This window comes from Rattus rattus, chromosome 18, assembly GCF_011064425.1.
Source record: "Rattus rattus isolate New Zealand chromosome 18, Rrattus_CSIRO_v1, whole genome shotgun sequence".
Classification (NCBI taxonomy): domain Eukaryota; kingdom Metazoa; phylum Chordata; class Mammalia; order Rodentia; family Muridae; genus Rattus; species Rattus rattus.
The window spans coordinates 10273360-10297744 of NC_046171.1; the positions used below are offsets into that span (position 1 = coordinate 10273360).

The window sequence follows — 24385 nt, forward strand, 5'->3', positions numbered from 1 at the left end:
CTCTATGTCTCTGTTTAGTTTCTGTTTCCACGATCTGTCCATTGATGAGAGTGTGGTGTTGAAGTCTCCATTATTATTGTATGAGGTGCAATGTGTGCTTTGAGCTTCAGTAAGGTTTCTTTTAATAATGTAGTTACCCTTGCATTTGGAGAATAGATAATCAGGATTGAAAGTTTATCTTGGTGGATTTTTCCTTTTGTGAATATGAAGTGTAACTTCCTTATCTTTCTGAATAACTTTTGGTTGAAATTCACACAAGGATGGGCCATATCCTTGAACTGTGAGCTGAATAAACCTTTCATTCTTTAATTACTTTTGTGAGGTATTTTATTACAACAACAGGAAACAAAACTAAGGCAACTTGTATGGTAAAGCATTTCCCTAATTTTTCTCTAATCCTTTCAGCGTTTCAGGTCTTACAGTGAGGTCTTTGATACATTTGGAATCTTTTGAAGTGTAAAATACCTAATGTAGTTTTATTCTACATATGGATATCTACTTTTCCAAACACCACTTGTTCAAGAGGATGTCTTTTGTCCAGTATGTAGTTTTGACATATTTGTAAAAAAAAAAAGTCATAGGGCTTATATAAGAATCTTGCATTTTATATTGTTTTATTATATTTTTATTATTCTATTTACATCTGTTATATATAAATCTGTTCCTGTGTCAGTAGCATGTAATTTTTATTCTTTGTCTCTTATGTAGTCTAATTTGAAATCAATATGGAGATATCTCCTTTTGTTATTTTCTTCATAGAATTGCTTTTTCCACTATTGGTTTTTGTGGTTCAATATTCCCTTTAAGATTTTTCTTATTTCTGTTTTGTAACTTCTGATAGCACTAAATATCTAGTTTGCTTTTGACAATACAGCAATTGTTTACAGTATTAATTCTTTAGGCTTCCCAGTGTTAAATGCTTCCTCAAGATGTATGAAAAAATAGTTTTAAATTTACTTAATTGAAAATTAGAGTGCTTGATACATCAGCACATATACTAAATATGGAATGATAGAGAGAATATAACATGGTCACTGCACAAGGATGACACGCAAATTTGTGAAACATTCCATATTTTTTTAAAAGATTTATTTGTCATATATTAACTACACTGTCTCTGTCTTCAGACGCACAAGAAGAGGGCATCGGATCCCATTACAGATGGTTGTGAGCCACCATGTGGTTGCTGAGATTTGAACTCAGGTCCTCTGGAAGAGCAGTTAGTCTTCTTAACCTCTGAGCCATTTCTCCAGCCCCAATGTTTCATATTTTTAAATATCTTCGACAAAATTGTAGAATAAAACTTCCCTGAACTAAAGAAAGAGATGCCCATAAACATACAAGAAGCCTACAGAACTTCAAGTAGATTGGACCAGAACAGAAATTCCTCCTGTCACATAATAGTAAAAACACCAAATGCCCAAAACAAAGAAAGAATATTAAAAGCAGTAAGAGAAAAAGGTCAAGTAACATATAAAGGCAGATGTATCAGAATTACACCAGACCTCTCACCAGAGTCTCTAAAAGCAAGATGATCTTGGGCAGATATCATACAGAATCTAAGAAAATACAAATGCCAGCCAAGGCTACTATACTCTGCAAAACAATCAATTACCATAGATGGAGAAACTGAGATACTCCATGACAACAGCAAATTTTCACAAAATCTTTCTACAAATCCAAACCTACAAAAGATAATAGATGGAAAACTCCAACACAAGGAAGGAAAATACACCCTGGAAAAAGCAAGAAAGTAATCTAATTTCAACTAACCCCAAGAAGATAGCCACACAAACATAATTCCACCTCTAACTACAAAAATAACAGGAAACAACAATCATTGGTACCAATTCAATGGATTCAATCCCGCAATAAAAGGACATAGACTAACACACAGGATATGGAAAGAGGACCCAGCACTTTGCTGCATACAGGAAACACACTCAGTGACAAAGACAGACACTACCTCAGAGTAAAAGGCTGGAAAACAATTTTCTAAGCAAATGGTTCCAAGAAACAAGCTGGAGTAGCCATTCTAATATTGAGTAAAATTGAATTTCAACCAAAAGTTATTCAGAAAGATAAGGAAGGACACTTCATATTCACAAAAGGAAAAATCCACCAAGATAAACTTTCAATCCTGATTATCTATGCTCCAAATGCAAGGGTAACTACATTCTTAAAGGAAACCTTACTGAATCTCAAAGCACACATTGCACTTCATACAATAATAATGGAGACTTCAACATCACACTCTCATCAATGGACAGATCGTGGAAACAGAAACTAAACAGAGACATAGAGAACCTAACAGAAGTTATTAACCAAATGGACTTAACAGATATCTATAGAACATTTAATCCTAAAAGAAAAGAATAAACCTTCTTCTTAGCACCTCATGGTACTTCTCCAAAATTGACCATATAATTGGTCACAAAACAGGTCTCAATAGATACAAGAAGATAGAAATAATTCCATGCATCCTACCACCACGGATTAAGGCTTGTCTTCTCCCACATACACATTGAAACTGAATGATGCTCTACTCAATGATAACTTGGTCAAGGAAGAAATAAAGATATTAAAGATGTTTTAACATTTAATGAAAATAAAAGCCCAACATTTATGGGACACAATGTAAGCAGTTCTAAGAGGAAAACTATGAGTGCCTTCAAAAAGAAACTGGAGAGAACATACACTAGGAGATTGAGAGCATACCTAAAAGCAGTAGAACAAAATGAAGCAAATACACCCAAGAGGAGCACACAGCAGTAAATAAACTCAGGGCTAAAATCAAACAAATTAAAAACAAAAAGAACTGTACCATCAACAAAACCAGGAACTGGTCCTTTGAGAAAACCAACAAGATAAATAAACCCTTAGCCAGACTAACTGGAAGGCATAGAGTACCCAAATTAACAAAATCAGAAATGAAAAGGGAGACCTAACAACAGAAACTGAGGAAATTAAAAAATATCAACATCTCCTACCACAAAAGCCTATAATCAACAGAACTAACTTGAAAATCTAGACAAAATTGACAATTTTCGAGATAGATACCAGGCACCAAAGTTAAATCTGGTTCAAGTAAACCACCTAAACAGTCCCATAATTCCTAAAGAATAATAGCAATGATTAAAAGTATCCCAACCAAAGCCCAGGAAGAGATGGATTTAGTGCAGAATTATATCAGACCTTCATAGAAGACCCAATATCAATACTGCCCAAACTATTCCACAAAATAGAAACAGAAGGAACACTACCCAATTCCTTCTATGAAGCCACAATTATGCTTATACCTAAACCACACAAAGACCCAACAAAGAAATAGAACTTCAGACCAATTTCCTTGATGAATGTTGATGCCAAAATACTAAATAAAATTCTCGAAAACCAGTCCAAGAACACATCAAAATGAACATTCACCATGATCAACTTGACTTCATCCCAGGGATGCAGAGATGATTCAATATACAGAAATACATCAATGTAATCCAGTATATAAACAGACTCAAAGGAAAAAAAACCCCACATGATCATCTCACTAGATGCTGAGAAGTACTTGACAAAATTCAAGACCCCTTCATGTTAAAAGTCTTGGAAAGATCAGGAATTTAAGGCCCATACCTAAACATTGTAAAAGCAACATACACCAAACCAGTAGCCAACATCAAACTAAATGGAGAGAAACTTGAAGCAATCCCACTAAAATCAGGAACTAGACAAGACTGCCCACTCTCTCCCTACTTACTTAATATAGTACTTGAAGTCCTAGCCAGAGCAATTAGACAACAAAAAGAGGTCAAAGAGATACAAATTGGAAAGGAAAAAGCCAAAATATCACTATTTGCAGATGTTATGATAATATACTTAAGTGACCCAAAAAATTCCATCAGAGTACTCCTAATCATGATAAATAACTTCAGTAAACTGGCTGGATATAAAATTAACTCAAACAAATCAGAAGACTTTTTCCATTCAAAGGAGAAACAGGCTGAAAAAGAAATTAGGGAAATGATACCCTTCACAATGTTCACAAATAGTACAGAACACCTTGTTATGACTCTAACCAAGCAAGTGAAAGATCTGTATGACAAGAACTTCAGTCTCTGAAGGAAGAAGTCAAAGATCTCAGATAATGGAAAGAACTCCCGTGTTTATGGATTGACAGGGTTAATATTGGAAAAATGGCCCTCTTGCCAAAGTCAGTCTACAGATTTAATGTAATCCCCATCAAAATTCCAACTAATTTCTTCATATAGTTAGAAAGAGCAATTTGCAAATTCATTTGGAATACCAAAAAGTCCAGGATAGCAAAAACAATCCTCAACAATAAAAGAACTTCTGTGGGAATCACCATCCCTGACCTCAAGTTGTATTACAGAGCAATAATGATAAAAATCTCTATTGTATTGGTACAGAGACAGGCAGGTAGATCAATGGAATAGAACTGAAGACCCAGAAAGGAACCCACACACTTATGATCACTTGATCTTTGACAAAGGAGCTAATACCATCCAGTGGAAAAAAGAGCATTTTAAACAAATGATGCTGGTTCAACTGGTTGTCAGCATGTACGGGAATGCAAATCGATCCATTCTTATGACCTTGTACAAAGTTCAAGTCCAAGTGGATCAAGGATCTCCACATCAAACCAGATCCACTCAAACTAATAAAAGAAAATGTGGAAAATGGCCTCAAATACACGGGCACTGGGGAAAACTTCTGAAAAGAACACCAGTCGCTTATGCTCTAAGATCAAGAATTGACAAATAGATCTTCATAAAATTGCAATTCTTAGGTAAAGCAAAGAACACTATCATTAGGACAAAATGACACCCAACAGGTTGGGAAAAGATCTTTACCAGTTCTATATCTGATCGAGGTCCAATATCCAATATACACAAAGAACTCAAGAAGTTAGACTCCAGAGAATTCAATAAGCCTATTTAAAAATGGGCTACAGAGCTAAACAAAGAATTCTCAACTGAAAAATATCAAATGGCTGAGAAGCACCTAAAGAAATGTTCAACATCCTTAGTTTCTTAGTCAGGGTTTCTATTCCTGACCAAGAAGCAAGATCAGAGGAAAGGGTTCATTAAGCTTACTTCCATGTTGCTGTTCATCACTAAAGGAAGTCAGGACTGGAACTCAAGCATGTCAGGAATCAGGAGCTGATACAGAGGCCATGAAGGGATGTTTCTTACTGGCTTGCTTCTCTTGGTTTGCTCAGCTTGCTTTTTTATAGAACCCAAGACCAGGGACGGCACCACCCACAATGGGTTGGGTCATCCCACCTTGACTACTAGTTCAGAAAATGCCTTACAGCTGGGTCTCATCAAGGCATTTCCACAACTGAGGCACCTTTTCTGTGATAATCCAGCTTGTGTCAAGTTGACACACAAAAACTAGCCAATACACTTAGTCATCAGGGAAATGCAAATCAAAACAACCCTGAGATTCCTCCTCACACAAGTCAGAATGGCTAAGATTAAAAAAAACTCAGGTGACAACAGATGCTGGCAAGGATGTAGATAAAAAGGAACATTCCTCCATTTTTGTTGGGATTGCAAGCTGGTACAACCACTCTGGAAATCAGTCTGTAGGTTCCTCAGAAAATTGGACATAGTACTACCTGATGACACAGCTATAGCACTTCTGGGCATATATACCCAAAAGATGCTTCAACTTATAAAAAGAACACATGTTCCTTTATGTTCATAGCAGCCTTATTTTTAATAGCCAGAACCTGGAAAGAACCCAGATGTCCCTCAACAACAGAATGGATATAGAAAATGTGGTACATCTACACAATGTAGTATTATTCAGCTATCAGAAACAATGACTTCAAGAGATTCATAGGCAAATGGTTGGAACTAGAAAATATCACACTGAGTGAGGTAACCCAATCACAAAAAACCCCACATGGTATGAACTCACTGATAGTGGATACTAGCCCCAAAGTTCGAATTACCCAAGATACAATCCACAGACCACATGAAGCTCAAGAAGAAGGACAGCCAGAGTCCAGATGCTTCAGTTCTTCTCAGAGAGGGGAACAAAAATATTCACAGGAGGAGATACAGAGACAAACTTTGGAACAGAGACTGAAGGAAAGGCCATCTACAGAATATCCCACCTGGTGATACAGCCCATATACAGACAGCCACCAAACCCAGACAATATTGTTGATGCCAAGAAGTACATGCTGACAAGGGCTTGATATAGCTGTTTCCTGAGAGGCTCTGCCAGAGCATGACAAATACAGAGGCAGACTCTCACAACCAACCATTAATCTGAGAATGGGATCCCCATTGGAGTAGTTAGAGGAAGGATTGAAGGAGCTGATGGGGTTTGCAACCCCATAAGAACAACAATATCAACCAACCAGTGCTCCTAGGGACTAAACCACCATCCAAAGAGTACACATGACAGATCCATGCCTTCATCTGCATGTAGCAGAGGATGGCCTTGCTGTGCACCAATGTGAAGAGAAGCCCTTGGTCCTGCTTGACACACCAGTGTAGGGGAATGTCATTGTGGGGAGGCAGGAAGGGGTTGGTGGATGTGTAGGGGAACACCCTTATAGAAGAATGGGGAGTGGGAATTGGATATGTGGTTTATGGATAGGAAACCGGGAAAGGGGATAATGTTTGAAATGTAAACAAATAAAATATCCAATTAAAAAAAGAAAATTAGGCTAAATGACTATGCTTACTAGATATTTTATTTCTGTTTGTAACATTTAGCAGGAAAAATATAGATTTTCCTCATATTTCTAAGGCATATTTAGAACTTTCTGTTGAATTTACATATTAAGCTTACTGAACACCATAACTTTTGTACTTCTTTGATCACAATAGTATTCACTGCTAATTTTATGATTTGTAAAAGAACACACAAAGAAAAAAAACTAAGAATTTGTTTTTTCATAGTAAAATAACTATAGACTTGTAACGATGCATTTAAATAATGACATTGTAAGAGCTAGATAATACACCTTCTGGTTTCTGCCTGTGCCAAGAGCTGAAAGTCAGTCACCAGGAGCAACAACAAACCTGAGAACAGAGGTAAGACCAACTCTTCTGCTTCAAGCGACCCACCTGGAGGCTGCAGGACACACAAACCCAGGAGCAGCTCTTTGTTCCCAGATCTGCTGAAAGGAAACAGCTCTACAGGAGTGCTGACACACAGGCTTACAGGAGGGTCAAGCCACTGTCAGAGACTCAAGACAAGCTAACACCAGAGACAATCTGATGGTGAGGGTCAAGGGAAGGAACCTAAGTAACAGAAACCAAGACTACTTGGCATTATCAGAGCCCAGTTCTCCCACCAAAGCAAATACTGGATATCCCAGAGTTCCGGAAAAGCAAGATTTGGATTTCAAATCATATCTCATGATGATGACAGAGGACAATAAGAAGGACATGAATAACTCCCTTAAAGAAACACAGGACAACACAGGTAAGCAAGTAGAAGCCCTTAAAAGGAACAGAAATCCCTTAAAGAATAACAGGAAAACACAACCAAACAGGTGAAGGAATTGAACAAAACCATCAAGGATCTAAAAATGGAAATAGAAAAAATAAAGAAAGCACAAAGAGAGACAACCTTGGAGAGAGAAAACCTAGGAAAGAGACCAGGAGTCACAGATGCAAGCATTAACAACAGAATACAAGAGATAGAAGAGAGAATCTCAGGGGCAGAAGATACCACAGAAAACAATGACAGAACCATCAAAAAATTTGTAAAACACAAAAAGCTCCTAATGCAAAAGAGCCAGGAAATCCAGGACACAATGAGAAGATCAAACCTAAGGATAATTGATATAGCAGAGAGCAAAGACTCCCAACTAACAGGGCCAGTAAATATCTTCCACAAAATTATAGAAGCAAACTTCCCTAACCTAAAGAAAGAGATGCTCATAAACATACAAGAAGCCTACAGAACTCCAAATAGATTGGACCAGAAAAGAAACTCCTCCGTCACAGAATAGTCAAAACACCAAATGCACAAAACAAAGAAAAAATATTAAAAGCAGTAAGGGAAAAGGTCAAGTAACATATAAAGGCAGACCTATTAGAATTACACCAGACTTCTCACCAGAGACTATGGAAGCCAGAAGATCCTGGGCAGATGTCATACAGACCCTAAGAGAACACAAATGCCAGCACAGGCTACTGTATCCAGCAAAACTCTCAATTAACATAGATGGAGAAACCAAGATATTCCATGACAAAACCAAATTTACACAACATCTTTTTACAAATCCAGCCCTACAAAGGATAATAGATGGAAAACTCCAACACAAGAGGGAAACTACACAGTAGAAAAAGCAAGAAAGTAATCTCTTTGCAATGAAACAAAAAGAAGAGAGCCACACAAACATAATTCCACATTTAACAACAAAAATAACAGGAAAAACAATCACTATCCCTCAATATCTCTTAACATCAATGGACTCAAATCCCCAGTAGACAGAGACTAACAGAGTGGATATGTAAGGAGGACCCAGTATTTTACTGCATACAGGAAACATAGCTCAGTGTCAAAGATAGGGACTGCTTCAGAGTAAAAGGCTGGAAAACAATTTTCCAAGCAAATGGTCCCAAGAAACATGCTGGAGTAGCCATTCTAATATTGAATAAAACCGACTTTCAACTAAAAGTTACCAAAAAAGATAAGCAATGACACTTCATATTCACCAAAAGAAAAATCCATTAAATGAATTCTCAATCCTAAATATCTATGCTCCAAATGCACGGCACCTACATTCATAAAAGAAACCTTACTAAAGCTCAAAGTACCCATTGCACTGCACAGAATATTAGTAGGAGATTTCAATACCCTACTCTCATCAATGCATAGATCATGAAAAGAGGAAATAAATCTAGACACAATGAAACCAGCAGAAGTTATGAACCAAATGGATACAACAAATATTTATAGAATATTTCATCATAAAACAAAAGAATATACCTTCTTCTAAGCACCTCATGGTACCTTTTCCAAAATTGACCATATAACACTCACAAAACAGGTCTCAACAGATATAAGAAGATTGAAATAATCCCATGCATCCTACTACCATGGACTAGGCTTGTCTTCAATAACAACAAAAATGAAAGAAAGCCCACATACACATGGAAGCTTAACAATGCTCTACTCAGTGATAACTTGGTCAAAGAAGAAATAAAAAATGAAATTAAAGACATTTTAGAATTTAATGAAAATGAAGGCACAAGATACTCAAACTTATGGGACACAATGTAAGCAGTGCTAAAAGAAAAACTCATAGCAATGAGTGTTTCCAAAAAGAAACTGGAGATAGCATACATTAGCTGCTTGAGAGCACACCTGAAACCTCTAGAACAAAAAGAAGCAAATACACCCAAGAGGAGTAGAAGGCAGGAAACAATGAAACTCAGGGCTAAAATCAACCAAGTAGAAACAAAAAGAACTATACAAACAACCAACAAAAGCTGGTTCTTTGACAAAAATCAACAAGAAAGATAAACCCTCAGCCAGACTAACCAGCAGGCACAGAGAGTGTATCCAAATTAACAAAATCAGAAATGAAAAGGGAAACATAACAACAGAAACTGAGGAAATTAAAAAAATCATCTGATCCTAATACAAAAGCCTATATTCAACAAAACTGGAAAATCTGGATGAAATGGACAGTTTTCTAGACAGATACCAGGTACCAAAGTTAAGTCAGGATCAGATAAAACATCTAAACAGTCCCATAACTCCTAAAGAAGTAGAAGCAGTTATTAAAAGTATCCCAAGCAAAAAAAGCCAGGTTTAGTTCAGAATTCTATCAGAGCTATGTAGAAGGTCTAATACCAATACTGCCCAAAATATTCCATAAAATAGAAACAGAAGGAAGCCTACCCAATTCCTTCTATGAAGCCAAAGTTACACTTATTACTAAACCACAGAAAGACCCAAAAAGGAAAGAGGACGTCAGACCCATTTCCCGATGAATATCGATGCAAAAACACTCAATAAAATTTTTGCAAGCCAAATCCAAGTACACATCAGAACGGTCATCCATCATGATTAAGTAGGCTTCATCCCACGGATGCAGGATGGTTCAATATACGGAATTCTAGCAATGTAATCCACTATGTAAACAAACAAAATAAAAACCACATGACCTTATCATTAGATGCTGAGAAAGCATTAACGAAAATTCAACACCTCTTCATGATAAAGTCTTGGAATGATCAGAAATTCAAGGCCCATACCTAAACATAGTAAAAGCAATATACAGCAAACTAATAGCCAACATCAAACTAAATGGAGAGAAACTTGAAGCAATCCCACTAAAATCAGGAACTAGACAAGGCTTCCCACTGTTTCCCTACCTATTCAATATAGTACTCAAATTTCTAGCCAGAGCAATCAGACAAAAGGAGGTCATAAGAATACAAATTGGAATGGAAGAAGTTAAAATATCACTATATGCAGATGATATGATAGTATACTTAAATGACCCCAGAAGTTCCAGCAAAGAACTAATAAGCCTGATAAACAACTTCGGCAAAGTGGCTAGGTATAAAATTGACTCAAATCATTAGCCTTCCTCTACTCAAAGGATAAACAGACTGTGAAAGAAATTAGGGAAATGACACTCTTCACAATATTCACAAATAACATAAAATAACTCAGTGTGACTCTAACCAAGCAAATGAAAGATCTGTATGACAAGAACTTCAAGTCTCTGAAGACAGAGATTGAAGATGATCTCAGAAGATGGAAAGACCTCCCATGCCCATAGATTGCCAGGATTAAATAGTAAAAATGGCCATTTTGCCAAAAGCAAGCTACAGATTCAATGCAATCCCCATCAAAATTCCAACTCAATTCTTCATAGAGTTATAAAGAGCAATTTGCAAATTCATTTGTAATAACACAAAACCCAGGATAGTGAAAACTATCCTGAACAATAAAAGAACTTCTGGGGGAATCACCATCCCTGACCTCATGCAGTATTACAGAGCAATAATGATAAAAAGTATATGGTACTGGTACAAAGACAGGCAGGTACATTAGTGGAATAGAATTGAAGATCCAGAAATGAACCCACACACTATAGTCACTTGATCTTGACAAAGGAGCTAAAACCATCCAATGGTAAAAATATAGCACTTTCACCAAATGGTGTTGGTTCAACTGGAGGTCAGCATGTAGAAGAATGCAAATTAATGCATCAAGGACCTTGTATTGGCTAGTTTTGTGTGTCAACTTTACACAAGCTGGAGATATCAGAGAAAATGAGCCTCAGTTGTGGAAATGCCTTCATGAAACCCAGCTGTAAGGCATTTTTTCAACTAGTGGCGGGGAGGACCCAGCCCATTGTGGGTGGTGTCATCCCTGGGCTGGTCATCTTGGGTTCTATAAGAAAGCAAGTTGAGCAAGCCAGGGGAAGCAAGCCAGTAAGAAACATCCCTCCATGGCCTCTGCATCAGCTCCTGCTCCCTGTCCTGCTTGAGTTCCAGTCCTGACTTACTTTGGTGATGAAACAGCAATGTGGAAATAAGCCGAATAAACCCTTTCCTTTCCAACTTGCTTCTTGGTCATGATGTTTGTGCAGGAATAAAAACCCTGAATAAGACAGACATCCACATAAAACCAGAAACACTAAACCAGTAGAAGAAAAAGTAGGGGAGAGCCTCAAACGCATAGATACTGGGGAAAATTTCCTGAACAAAACACCAATGACTTATACTCTAAGATCAAGAATCGACAAATGGGTCTTCATAAAAGTGCAAAGCTTTTGCAAGGCAAAGGACAATGTCATTAGGACAAAAAGGCAACCAACAGATTGGGAAAAGATCTTTACCAATCCTACATCTGATAGAGGCCTAATATCCAAAATATACAAAGAACTCAAGCAGTTAGACTCCATAGAGCCAAAAAACCCTATTAAAAATGGTGTAGAGCTAAACAAAGAATTCTCAGCTGAGAATGCGCTGAGAAGTACCTAAAGAAATGTTCAACTTCCTTAGTAATCAGGGAAATGCAAATCAAAAAAACCCTGAGATTTCACCCCACGCCAGTCAGAATAACTAAGATCAAAAACTCAGGTGACAACAGATGCTGTCGAGGATGTGGAGAAAGAGGAACGCTCCTCCATTATTGGTGGGATTGAAAACTGGTACAATCACTTTGAAAATCAGTCTGGAGGTTCCTCAGAAAACTGGACATTGCACTACCTGAGGACCCAGCTATACCACTCCTGGACGTATACCCAAATGATATTCCAACATACAACAAAGACACATGCCCCTAGGAGCCTTATTTTTAATAGATGGAATCTGGAAAGAACCCAGATGCCCTTCAACAGAGGAATGGATACAGAAAATGTGGTATATTTATACAATGGAGTTCTACTCAGCTATCAGAAAAAATGACATCATGAAATTCATAGGCAAATGAATGGAACTAGAAAGTATCATCCTGAGTGAGGTAACCCAATCACAAAAATACCCACAAATGGTATGCACTCACTAATAAGTGGATAATAGCCTAAAAGCTTGAATTACCCAAGATACAACCCACAGACTACATGAAGCTCAACAAGAAGGACAACCAAAGAGTGAATGCTTCAGTCCTCCTTAAAAGGGGAACAAAAATACTTATAGGAAGGGATATGGAGACAATGTTGGGGCAGAGACTGAAGGAATGGCAATTCAGAGCCCGCCCCCACCTGGGTATCTAATATATATATATATATATATATATATATATATATATATATCCACCAAAACTAGATAACATTGATTAAACCAAGAAGTGCATGCTGACAGGAGCCTGATATAGTCATCTCCTGAGAGGCTCAGCCAGACCGTAACAAATACAGAGGCAAATGCTAGCAACAAACCATTGAGCTGAGAACAGGGTTCCTGTTGGAGGAATTAGAAAAAGGATTGAAGGAGCTGAAGGAGCTTGAAACCCCATAAGAACAACAATACCAACCAACCAGAGCTCTCAAGGACTAATCCATCCCCAAAGGGTACCCATGGACAGTCCTATGGCTCCAGCTTCATATGTAGCGGAGGATGGCCTTATTGGGCAGCAATGGGAGGAGAAGTCCTTGATCCTGCCAAGGCTAGACTCCCCCCACCCCAGTGTATGGGAATGTGGATGGGTGGGGAAGTGGGATGGGAGGGTGGTTGGGGAGGGGGAACACCCTTATAGAAGGGGGGAGATGGGATAGGAGGCTTATGGATGGGAAACTGGGAAGGAGAATCACATTTGAAATGTGAATAAAAAATAACCAATAAAAAAAGAAGAAAGAAAAAATAAAGTTTGGGTTGAGAGATTTTAATGAACTGATCTCATAAGTGAGTTTATTAATAATTACAGCATTTTATATACTACCTGCAAGGAAAAAATGGGACAGAATCAAAGCTATCATACAATGGGACTATGTTACCAGAAGCTAATCAAGCAATGTTTCACAAAGAAAACCCAGGATGTCTCAAGGACATCACAAACTAGCATGCAGCAGCCAGAGGATTGATAATCACAGCCCTTCATGTAAGAAAACATTAGGTTTCCAGGAACTGAAACTTTATCTCTTTCAAGGTCCCAACCCCAGCTCCAGACTGGACCTTGCCAAGTTCTGTCCTCGGGCAACAATCAGTGTTCCCTTATCCTTCCATCAGGGCCTCTGAGAAAGCCTTGAATTGGTCTGGCTTCCAATGTTTTAACTCTGCACATACTTAAGTAGGTAATGCACAGCTTCCTTCCCCTTCCTTCCCCAAACCTAGTTTGTAAGTCTCTGACTCACAGTTTCCATGGACCATCGTTTCCCTAGGATGCTATATATTAGAAAAGATTTACACAGTTTCTTCTTATTAATCTGATCAGATCAATTTGATTCTTGAATTCAATCATGTTCCTAAGAGGACAGAAAAATTATCATAATTACTGGGGCATCACAGTTCTAGCAGGTTCCTGTACCCAGAGACACAGAAACAATATTCTCTCATGATCTTGGGAATGCACCATCTCTTCTCTATATTACCAACCCCTGGGCATTTTTTTTTCTTTTTTTTTTTATTAACTTGAGTATTTCTTATTTACATTTTGAATGTTATTCCCTTTCGGTTTCGGCCAACATCCCCTAACCCTCCCCCCCTTCTATATGGGTGTTCCCTCCCCATCCTCCCCCATTACCTTCCCCCCAACAATCATGTTCACTGGGGGTTCAGTCTTAGCAGGACCAAGGGCTTCCCCGTCCACTGGTGCTCTTACTAGGATATTCATTGCTACCTATGAGGTTAGAGTCCAGGGTCAGTCCATGTATAATCTTTAGGTAGTGGCTTAGTCCCTGGAAGCTCTGGTTGGTTGGCATTGTTGTTCATATGGGGGTCTCGAGCCCCTTCAAGCTCTTCCAGTCCTTTCTCTGATTCCTTCAACGGGGGTCCTATTCTCAGTTCAGTGGTTTGCTGCTGGCATTTTGCCTATGTATTTGCTGTATTCTGGGTGTGTCTCTCAGGAGAGATCTACATCTGGTTCCTGTTGGCCTGCACTTCTTTGCTTCATCCATCTTGTCTAATTGGGTGGCTGTATATGTATGGGCCACATGTGGGGCAGGCTCTGAATGGGTGTTCCTTAACCTCTGGGCATCTTTACTTTAGCACATGTAAATTCACATGTTGTCCTACTGGTCCCAAATAGTAAATTGTGATTCTTAGTTGATTTCAATGAATGGCACACTGTAGAGCTATTCACGAATTGTGAAAGTGATCATCAAATATGGTAAAAATTGAATGAGAAATTAGGAGAATGGAACAAGAATTCTCATTTATATAGAATTAGGTTTGCAATGCTGTCAGAAACTAAGGGTACGTGATTAATGACTGTGACACACTTCTGAATCTATATATATTTAGAAAAGTACACTCTAAAACTCCTACATCAGTTAGAGTGGATCTTTTTAGTTAGTGCCTGGAAATATCAGCACAAGTAAAGGATTCAGGTCTTCCTTAGTTAAGAAGGTAGATTAATGATTAGAAATAGACCACTAGCTATAGATATCTTTCTGTTTTCAGATTTGAATTACAGTTAATATTTTACAGCTAATTAGTAATTTTGTTTTTCAAATATCTACAGGTGTATTCTCAGTGGAAAGCTATTAGTGATTGTTGCTAATGAATAACTCTGGGAACTGACTCTCAAAGGTCAGAAAAGTTTTTTTTTTCTATTAGTAACCTTTTCTGATCCCAAGAGAGGTAATACAGACTAGACGTGCAGACTCCATCATGTCTACCCTTACATATGGTCTCAGCAATACATGCAAAGGGCAGGATGCTTTTAGGTCTAAGAACATTGGCTGGAGTGGATGTTTCTAAATTCACCACTTATCAGTGGACGTTACAGAAGTCAGAAGGTAAGTGTGAAGTGTGGTATCTTATGAAGTATGAACTCATATTTCAGACCAGAACATAGAAGGCAGGACATCATTACATTTGCATGTGAATTTCCGAAGTTGTGTGTAAATAACCTGACCTAAAAGAAAACATCTCTCACAGTAAATTTGTTCTTATGAAGTAATGATACTATATACATATGCATACATGCATATATGATAGGCATACACACACCGAGAGAGAGAGAGAGAGAGAGAGAGAGAGAGAGAGAGAGAGAGAGAGAGGAGAGGAAAACATGTTTGAGGAAAAAAGCCAGAATTGAATAGAGTGAGTCATTTGCAGATATTTGAAGCAATGGAAATAGAAGAGAGGTACAGAGATGAATTTAAAAGAAATTTAAATCAGCTGGAGAAATCAGCTTAGGAGACTGAGAATGAGTCAGAGAGACCACTAGAAATCAGGAGAGTAGTGTAGGTACCTAGAAAGTAAGACAAAGGGTCTGAAGTATAAACAAAGGCTTTTCAATTGAGCTGTCTTTTTGAAAAAAAAAAATCAAATGACTTAATGGACTGAAATTGAAACCTGACATTGGTGAGAGTTATTTTGGGAAATACAAACATAATTGCTCGCTTTAAGAGAACCCAAGAAAGCACTGAATTAAAACTATTGGATTAGAAGGTAATAGGAATTGAGACAGGAGCTTTTGAATAAATATGTCATAAGAAATAGAAAAATAAGGTAATAGCTCTTCAAGCCAGGGTATTCGTCACATATCACTATGTAGCCCATCAGAAGCTAAGTCTTTAGATACAACTGCAGTAGTTTTCAGATAACCTCAGTACTGAGTCTCAGTTGCTCTGAGATGCAATGTATTCAATATGTTTTATATATAAATATATACAGATTCCCACATCTTCTAAGTAAGAATTTCTGGGGTGGAGTGTTACATCTGTGACTTAACAGCGTCTCCAGGTGAGTGTCAGCTTTGTGAATCTTTGAGGTTCTCATTCTCATTTAAAAACATATTCCTGAAAAACTCATGTCTCCTTACTCTAAAACATTTATCCATTGGACCACTTCCTATTGTGAGCATCAAAAATTAATGAACATAGAAATGAAAAAAGAAAGGCAGAAAAGGATATTGTGTCATACCTACGTATGTCTTCTGTCTTTCACATACATATAGCTCATCATTTACAGTTAGTGTAACATGACCCAGCTCTGTTTTTAAAAGTTTAATTCTGAGCCTTAGATGATCGTTACTGTATAGTATGGAAAGACAACCAGAAACAAGTAAAATTATAACATCTCCTCATGTGCAGGAATTTACTTCCCCACATAGTTTGTGGGAAGAATGTAAGTTCCTAATGTACCACAGAGACTGGATTGTTGTTCTCTCTCTCTCTCTCTCTCTCTCTCTCTCTGTCTCTTTCTCTCTCTCTGTCTCTTTCTCTCTCTCTCTCTTTCTCTGTCATATTCTCCTTCAGTCCCCATTATAGTTTGGAAGGCTTTATAAATGTTTACACTGTTCAAGCACATACATGTGTACATTAAAAGCTAGAATTCCAATTTGAGTAAGAATATGAGGTTTCTACTTTTCTGAGTTTGTATCACTTCATTTAATACATTTTTTTTCTGACGACCATTCACTTCCTTGAAAATTTTAGTTCACTATTCTTTATTAGTGATTAAAATCTTATTATGAACATGTGCCATATGTGCTACTATTGACAATAGATTCTTCTCTCATACAATACGTCCTGACCTCAGCTTCTCCTCCCTTCAGCTTTCCTATTCCCACACACACACTGCACCCCTCTTCTAACAGATCCATTCTTTCTCAGTTAACAGTCATAGAAAGGAGCAGGAGGCTTCAGAGTTGTCCATCTGAACCCCACAGTGAGCCATGTTCTCCTGGTGTCCCCTACCCCCCACTCCAAAAATCTTTCCTCCTCCTCTTCCCCTTTCTACCTCTCTTGGGCATGATTAGAGTTTTTTGTTCTAGAACTTTCAGGTAGGCTGTCAAGTTGCCCTCCAATTATTTTTATTCAGGCACTTAATGAGGTTGAACAAGGCACCATTTTTTTTTTTTTTTATTAACTTGACAATACAGGAAGAAAAGAGTCCCACCTCCCCCCCATTGCCCCTCCCCTGACAGTCTAAAGTTCATCAGAGGACACATCCACTGGTGCTCCCAGGATATTCAGCTATGAAGAGCCAGGGTAGTCCATGTATGCTTTTGATAACAGTCCCTGTAAACCCATGCAGGACCTGGGGTGATCCTTCCTCTTCCAGACTTTTCTGTGAGTCCATCCAACGGGGGTCCTATTCTTTAATGTTTCAGTGAGCCATTTGTTATTCCTGGTGTCTCTCAGGAGAGATCATACCCCTCCTGTCGGTCTTAAAATTTTTCATCCCTTCTTCTAATTGTCTACTTCTTGGGCATGATTGAATGGGTGTTTTGTTCTGAACTTTCAGGTAGGCTGTCTTTTTGAAGGATGGGATTTTGATCATCCAATTGAGTTTCATTTATTCAGGCATCTTAATGATTTGTGAACTTATCTCTTGGCACCATTTTCATTGTGTCTCATGGGTTTGGGTATGCTGTGAATTCATTTTATTGAATTCTATAAAATCTTTAATTTCTTTCTTTCTTTCTGTCATGACCCATTTTCATTCAATAGAGAGTTGATCAGGTTTCAATACTTTGTAGAATCTCTGATTTTGGTTGTTGTTAATATCCAGCTTTAGTTCTTCGTAGTCTCATCAGATGCACGGTGTTATTTCAATTTTCATGTATATAGTGAGACTTGCTTTATGGTCTCCTTTTAAGGTATTCAACAAAAGTTTAATAATGGAGAAGAAGAAAAATTACAATGTAGTTTTGTAGTCCTGGTAAAATTTGATTAAAGATGAAGAATTATCAGGCAAGAAGAACAATGGGGATAATGTTAAGAAGAGCACATGATGTCAGGAGAAAGAATTAGAAAACTTTGAGTGACCAGCAGAAAGACAAGACTGTCTAGTAAAGGGTGGAATAGGTGGGCAGAGGCATACCTAGGAGTTCCTGGTAACCAGGCACAGGACAGTATATGTAATTAAGAGGAAAGAAGAGAGACTAGTGGTATTTGAGCAATAGAGTCAAGGCAAAAGTGAAATGTTTTCAGTGAATTACAGAATGAGAATACAATAAGTGTAGCCAATTATTCTCTTGATGCAATAAACTTTGGTTGAATTGATGAGAAAATGTCCAGTTAAGGTAAGACAAGGTGATCAATGGGCTGAAATGTAAAAGAGTTTGTGGAGAACAGTTTATAACACTGTTTATATATGTGAGAATTAAAGACATGGATGCACCATCATGTGTTAAAGTCACAGCAGCAGGTCTGGGGGAAGTATGGTTCTTTCCTGAAATACTAAATGAACCAGAGAAGGTGACACAGCCATGCACTCCTGCCTCCAATCACTACTAAGCAATGACCCTTTTCATAACCAGTGTTTCTTTTTTTTTAATGCCAAGAACTAGGCATACTTTGAAGAGGAGAATTAGATTCTGCTTTGCTCTATCATAGTATATCTCAATTCCTTGTGAGGGAGGCAAATACTAACTTAAACAAAATATACATGGTAACATCCTCCATATCACAAGTGTGGTAGTACTATAAGAAGTTGTAAGGTACATCTGCCAATGAAAGAAGCCTAAGATTTCCTAGGAGAGAAACTGAGATGGCAAGGGTAAACACTATGATTTGAAACCATATATTATTTGTCAGCGTCATAACACAGCTCAATGAGGTTCTAAGATTAGGGAAACTGAGTCTGACTTTGGTGGAACTTTTGGTTCTTTTTGGATTAGGTAAATACACAATGATTAGACACTAGGGGCTTAAGAAGGGTTACCAGAAGTCACAGACAGAAACTTCTCACATCTAGTAAGATGTGTTGCTCTCTGCTCAGACTCCATCGCATGGGGTTCTTTAATCTTTTACTTGAACTTTGATACAAAATATATTGTTTTTACATTACTTAGTTGGTAATACTACACAAGCAACAGAAAGTGACAGAAACAGAAAATTGGTACTGAGAAATTTGGACTTTGCTAATAACTCATTGAATGTGGGCAGTGAGCATGATGGAGTAAATGAAGCATTCCCAGATCAAAGTATTTAGGGCCATAGAAGGCACACAAAGCATATACACTACATAAAAAATACGGTATCCCAGTAACTTCTTGTGAGCCCATGAGTAATATGATTCTTTTTTAAAGGAACTCTCTGGGCAGCACTGTGAACACCACATTAACTGAGGCTCAATAGTGATCACAGAAAATCACCAGTAAAACAGCAGTAGTCTGCTTAGTCTCCTAGGGGTGCAATGAGGGTGGTGCACAGGAAGGACGGGAGCATTTATTGAAATCCCACTTTCAGCACAGCACTGAGTTAAGTACATAACATGCAGCCTCCGTCTTCAAATGAATGAGTGAAAACAGTCACGGGAAACTTCTCATTCTGTCATATAACACGATTGTTAAATATCATACCTTTCACCCAGAAAATTCCTGGAAAACATTCAAGAAATTGACTTCATGTTTCCGTAGGGTACCATTTTTAATGAACTCCAAGTTTTTCCCTCCCTTTGCTATTCTAGTTCCTGTTGGTCAGTTTATGCCTCAGGGAGACCCATTGCCAAGAGACAAGGTTTGGGTTGATGCCAATTCTTGCCTGCAGCTACTGAATTTTCTTCACACCAATTTCATCTTGAAGCAAAAGACCAAGGATGAACTGCAGTCAGGCTCCTGGCTTTATCCTCTTGGGTCTATCCAGGGACCCAGAGAAAAGTCATCTCCTCTTTAGCATCTTTCTTGCTCTCTATTTGCTGGGAATTTTAGGGAACTTGCTCCTTCTGTTAGCTATTTGTGCTGATGTCCACCTCCACACTCCCATGTATTTTTTCCTCAGTCAGCTCTCACTTGTGGATCTTTGCTTCATCACCACCACAGCCCCTAAAATGCTGGAATCTTTATGGACTGGAGATGGATCAATCTCATTCTCTGGATGCCTGATTCAGTTTTACTTCTTTGCTGTTTTTGCTGACATGGATAACCTGCTTCTGGCAGTCATGGCTATTGACCGCTATGCTGCTATCTGCCACCCACTGCTCTACCCACTTCTCATGACTCCTTGTAGATGTGGGGTTCTGGTCAGTGGGTCATGGGGAGTAACTAATTGTTTGTCTCTGACCCATACTTTGTTGCTCTCTCAGTTATATTTTCACACCAATCAAGAGATTCCTCATTTTTTCTGTGATTTTGGGCCTCTCTTATTGCTTTCCTGCTCAGATACTCACCTCAATGAAATCCTGATGATAGTTTTGGTTGGAATTTTAGGAATTGGTTCATTTCTCTGCATTGTAAGTTCTTATGGTTGTATTTTTTATGCTGTGGCTAGGGTTCCATCAGCACAGGGGAAAAGGAAAGCACTGTCCACATGCAGTTCCCACCTCTCTGTAGTCCTCCTTTTCTACAGCACAGTCTTTGTTGCCTACCTGAAGCCCCCATCTAGTTCTCATTCCTCTGGGGAGGTGGTAGCTGCTGTCATGTATACCTTGGTAACTCCCACTCTGAACCCCTTCATTTATAGTCTGAGAAATAGGGATGTTAAGAGTTCGTTGAGAAGGATCCTGAACATGGAGATGTCTCACAAATAAGGATCATCTATCAGGAAGGATAACACCCTTAGATCATGCAAAATGAGTCAGTTAACACTGTGGCCCATGGGACAATTATATGATTGCTATGACTAGTCTTCAGTATTAACTGGACTGAATTTGGAATCACCCTCAGTGCACACCTATGGGTAATTTGGAATCACCTTGAACACACATCTGGGAGTTTCTGCGAAGAGGTATCTGGAGAGATTTCACTAAGGAGGAAAGATCCACTTTGAATGTGGGAGGCACCATCCATTCCATTGAATAATCTTGGAAGCATAAAGGATAAAATGAAAAACCAGGCTTAGTATCATCATTCATCCGTTTTTTCTTGTTGTAGATATGTAGATATGCAGTGTAACCCAGGACCCCAAATCCTTCTATGCTTTTCTCATCCTGATGTATTGCATTCTTCAAAGCACGAATAAAATGAATATTTCATTCCTAAATTGCTTGGCAGCTGTTTTGCCACAAGTAACAAAATGATCTCTAGAAAAAAAATACTATGTTGGGTTTGTTATCTTTTAATTTGTCTTCTTATATTCATATTCCTGATGCATGAATATTCACTGCAGTCACTACAATCGTGTGATAATTATTGAAATTCCTACCAGTGGCTTAGTAACAACAGCCCCCTGATATCCTTAGAGGTTTTACTGCATCTCCTTCTGGAGATCTAGTGAAGTTAAGTATTTCAGTCTTTCTCTAATGTCCTTCTTCCAGTTGAACTTGGATACCACTGACAAATCATGGTAAAGGGAGATTTAGAGCTCATACAAGTTAAATCACAAGTAAGAGATAAGGAATCTGTGAGTCTAACAATAATCCAGGTCAATAGGAGGTGTGTGTGTGTGTGTGTGTGTGTGTGTGTGTGTGTGTGTGTGTGTGTGTGTGTGTGTGTGTAGAGTTACTTATGACACATCATTGCTTGGGAAAGCAAATTGCAAATTTGACCATCAAGTTTGCATCCTGAAACCAAACACACACAATAGGAAGAACACTTCTAATGTCATACTACAATAATAATGATGAACATTGTTCTAAATTTGTCATTGTATTGATGTTTCGTTTACATAATTTTGTTTTCATTAATCATTAGCACCAGCGCTATCTATATACAGCAACATGCTACAGAATGACAATTCAATACATGTCTTTACAGTGTGATGATCATCTCAGAGCACTATTTATGTTGTATGCAGGAAACAACACACAGTAGTCCACATAATCTTTTAAACCAACATCCGAAATTTTTTTTTTACTATTATCTTCCCGCTGAGCATAGTTCTTAAGACTTAAAGGGGACTTTGAGAAAAAGCAGAGTTACTCTTCTCTACCCCATTGTGCGTGACTTTTCAAATAAGACACTGTCAGTCCAATAGAAAATCTTCACTGCCCTCCTTCTTCAGTCACATTTCGGTTGGCTTGCAGTAGAGAAGCCTTCTTAGTGCCTGTGGCACCTCTTTGTTCTTCAAAGTATAAATGCCAGTGTTAAAGATGGGGGTGACTACCGCATAAAGTAGGGCAATGACCTTGGAGAGAAGCTGGGAATGGACCACAGAAGTCACAGTGAACAAGACCATCAGTGTTCCATAGAATGTGGACACCACAGCCAGAGGAAAGGAGCATGTGGAGAAGGCTTTTGTCCTTCTAGTTCCATAGGGATCTCTCAGCACAGTCACCACATCTGAGGATAAAACATAAGAACCAACCAAAAATGGACAGTCATGAAGATAACAGAGAGAACAAATAAATGTAGTCACCTGGGCCACTTTGGAATCTGAACAAGCCAGGACCACAGTAAGAGTGATCAATTATATTAGAGCCACAGAACCTCAGCTGGGTCGTCAGAACAACAACTAACCCATCTACCATAAAGCCAGACAGCCAGACTGTGAGCATTAACCCCAGACACCATTGAAGCCTTATGAGGAGTGGGCATCATAAGGAGTGACAGATTGCTAGGCAGTGATCATCTGCCATGTCAGCCAGCAGGAAATACTATCTCTATCTAGAGAGCTCAAGGTGATGACATGGAGCTAGCAGCCAGCCGCCGTAGCTGGACTTTTGGCTACTTTTATGGGTTCCTTTTTCTCCTACTTTTCTGCACCCTTATGCCTTCCAAGCCTGTAACCCCAGATAAGAGAAAGAAAGAGGGGAAAAGGGAGTATCCATGTTGTTAGACTACTTCCTGATGATTAGGGGTATTGAGTTTCTTGGAGCAAAGTTGATCTTCACTGTGAGGATATCTAATTTCTTCTTGTCTCTCTGTGCAGGACCACTTGATGAATTGCAACAAACTACTACAGCAATCAGCAACCAGCAGCAGTAGCAGTAGCCACAGCCATTCACAGGGCTCTCCCACTTATATACCCTCTCAAGAGTCCCTTGAATTCCAAATATCATATACTTGCAGAATCTACAGCTGTCATAATTGTGCCCCTGCCAGAGCACAAGGCAAATCATAGTCAGCTGCTGTAGACAATCTAAAGCAGCCCCATACCCACCGTCTAGAATTAAAATAAAATCATTTTAACTATAACACTTCTGTGTTTTTGAAAATCACCAAAGTTCTCACTACAGGTCACAGGAATGGTGTTTGCCAACAGGAAACCCTCCAGCATTCTGGTCGCCACTGTGGACATGAGTCTGGAGGGCCTGGCTCACCAGAAAGAAATACATGCATATGAGAAGCCTCTGAGAACTGTCTACTGCCACTACAATGAAAATACTCCTTGTGATAATGGATGTATAGATCATGGTGAACAGATGACTAGGAGGGACTTCAGAGAAGCTAAGGGGCACAGACCCAGTGAATTAGGGTTCCTATGGAGACATTTCTATGGAGTCATTCAATTTTCTGCTTTATAGTACCTAGACAAATTTTACTGTATCTCTGATTTTCATCGCAATCCTACAGCTGATATTGCTACAAGATGATGTAAAGAGAGTGTACAAACTAATGTTGGCTTAAATTATCTTGCATCCATCCATTTCTTTATTCTTTCATTAGTATTTTTTCTTTTTTTTTCTTTTTTGCCTACCTCTATACCATGTTCAGGCCTAGTGCTTATGTAGACTAGAAAAGGGCTTCCATCCCCTCCTGAAACTGAGGTTACAGATGGTTGTGAGCCGCTGCCTGGGTGCTGACAATCAAATCTGGCTCCTCTAGAAGAACAGTCAGTGTTCTTAACTGCTGAGCTGTCTTTCCAGACCCATGTCCTTAAAAAAATAAGTTACTGCTTCTTCATCTCTTATCCATTCTCAAAATTTTCCTTATATAAACT

At 38.5% G+C, this 24385-nt stretch overlaps 1 protein-coding gene, 1 non-coding gene and 1 pseudogene across 2 annotated transcripts; 2 read left to right on the forward strand and 1 right to left on the reverse strand.

The window, feature by feature from the left end:
- Window positions 1–973: 973 nt before the first annotated feature.
- Window positions 974–1079, forward strand: LOC116887758. The gene has a single exon (XR_004386258.1). It is a non-coding gene; the product is annotated as a U6 spliceosomal RNA (small nuclear RNA).
- Window positions 1080–20165: 19086 nt separating this feature from the next.
- LOC116887365 (olfactory receptor 1G1-like) lies at window positions 20166–21095 on the forward strand. The gene has a single exon (XM_032888961.1). The coding sequence runs from the start codon at window positions 20166–20168 to the stop codon at window positions 21093–21095; it is 930 nt and encodes a 309-aa protein (XP_032744852.1).
- A 1412-nt stretch (window positions 21096–22507) lies between these two features.
- LOC116887621 lies at window positions 22508–24005 on the reverse strand (annotated as a pseudogene).
- Window positions 24006–24385: the final 380 nt, after the last annotated feature.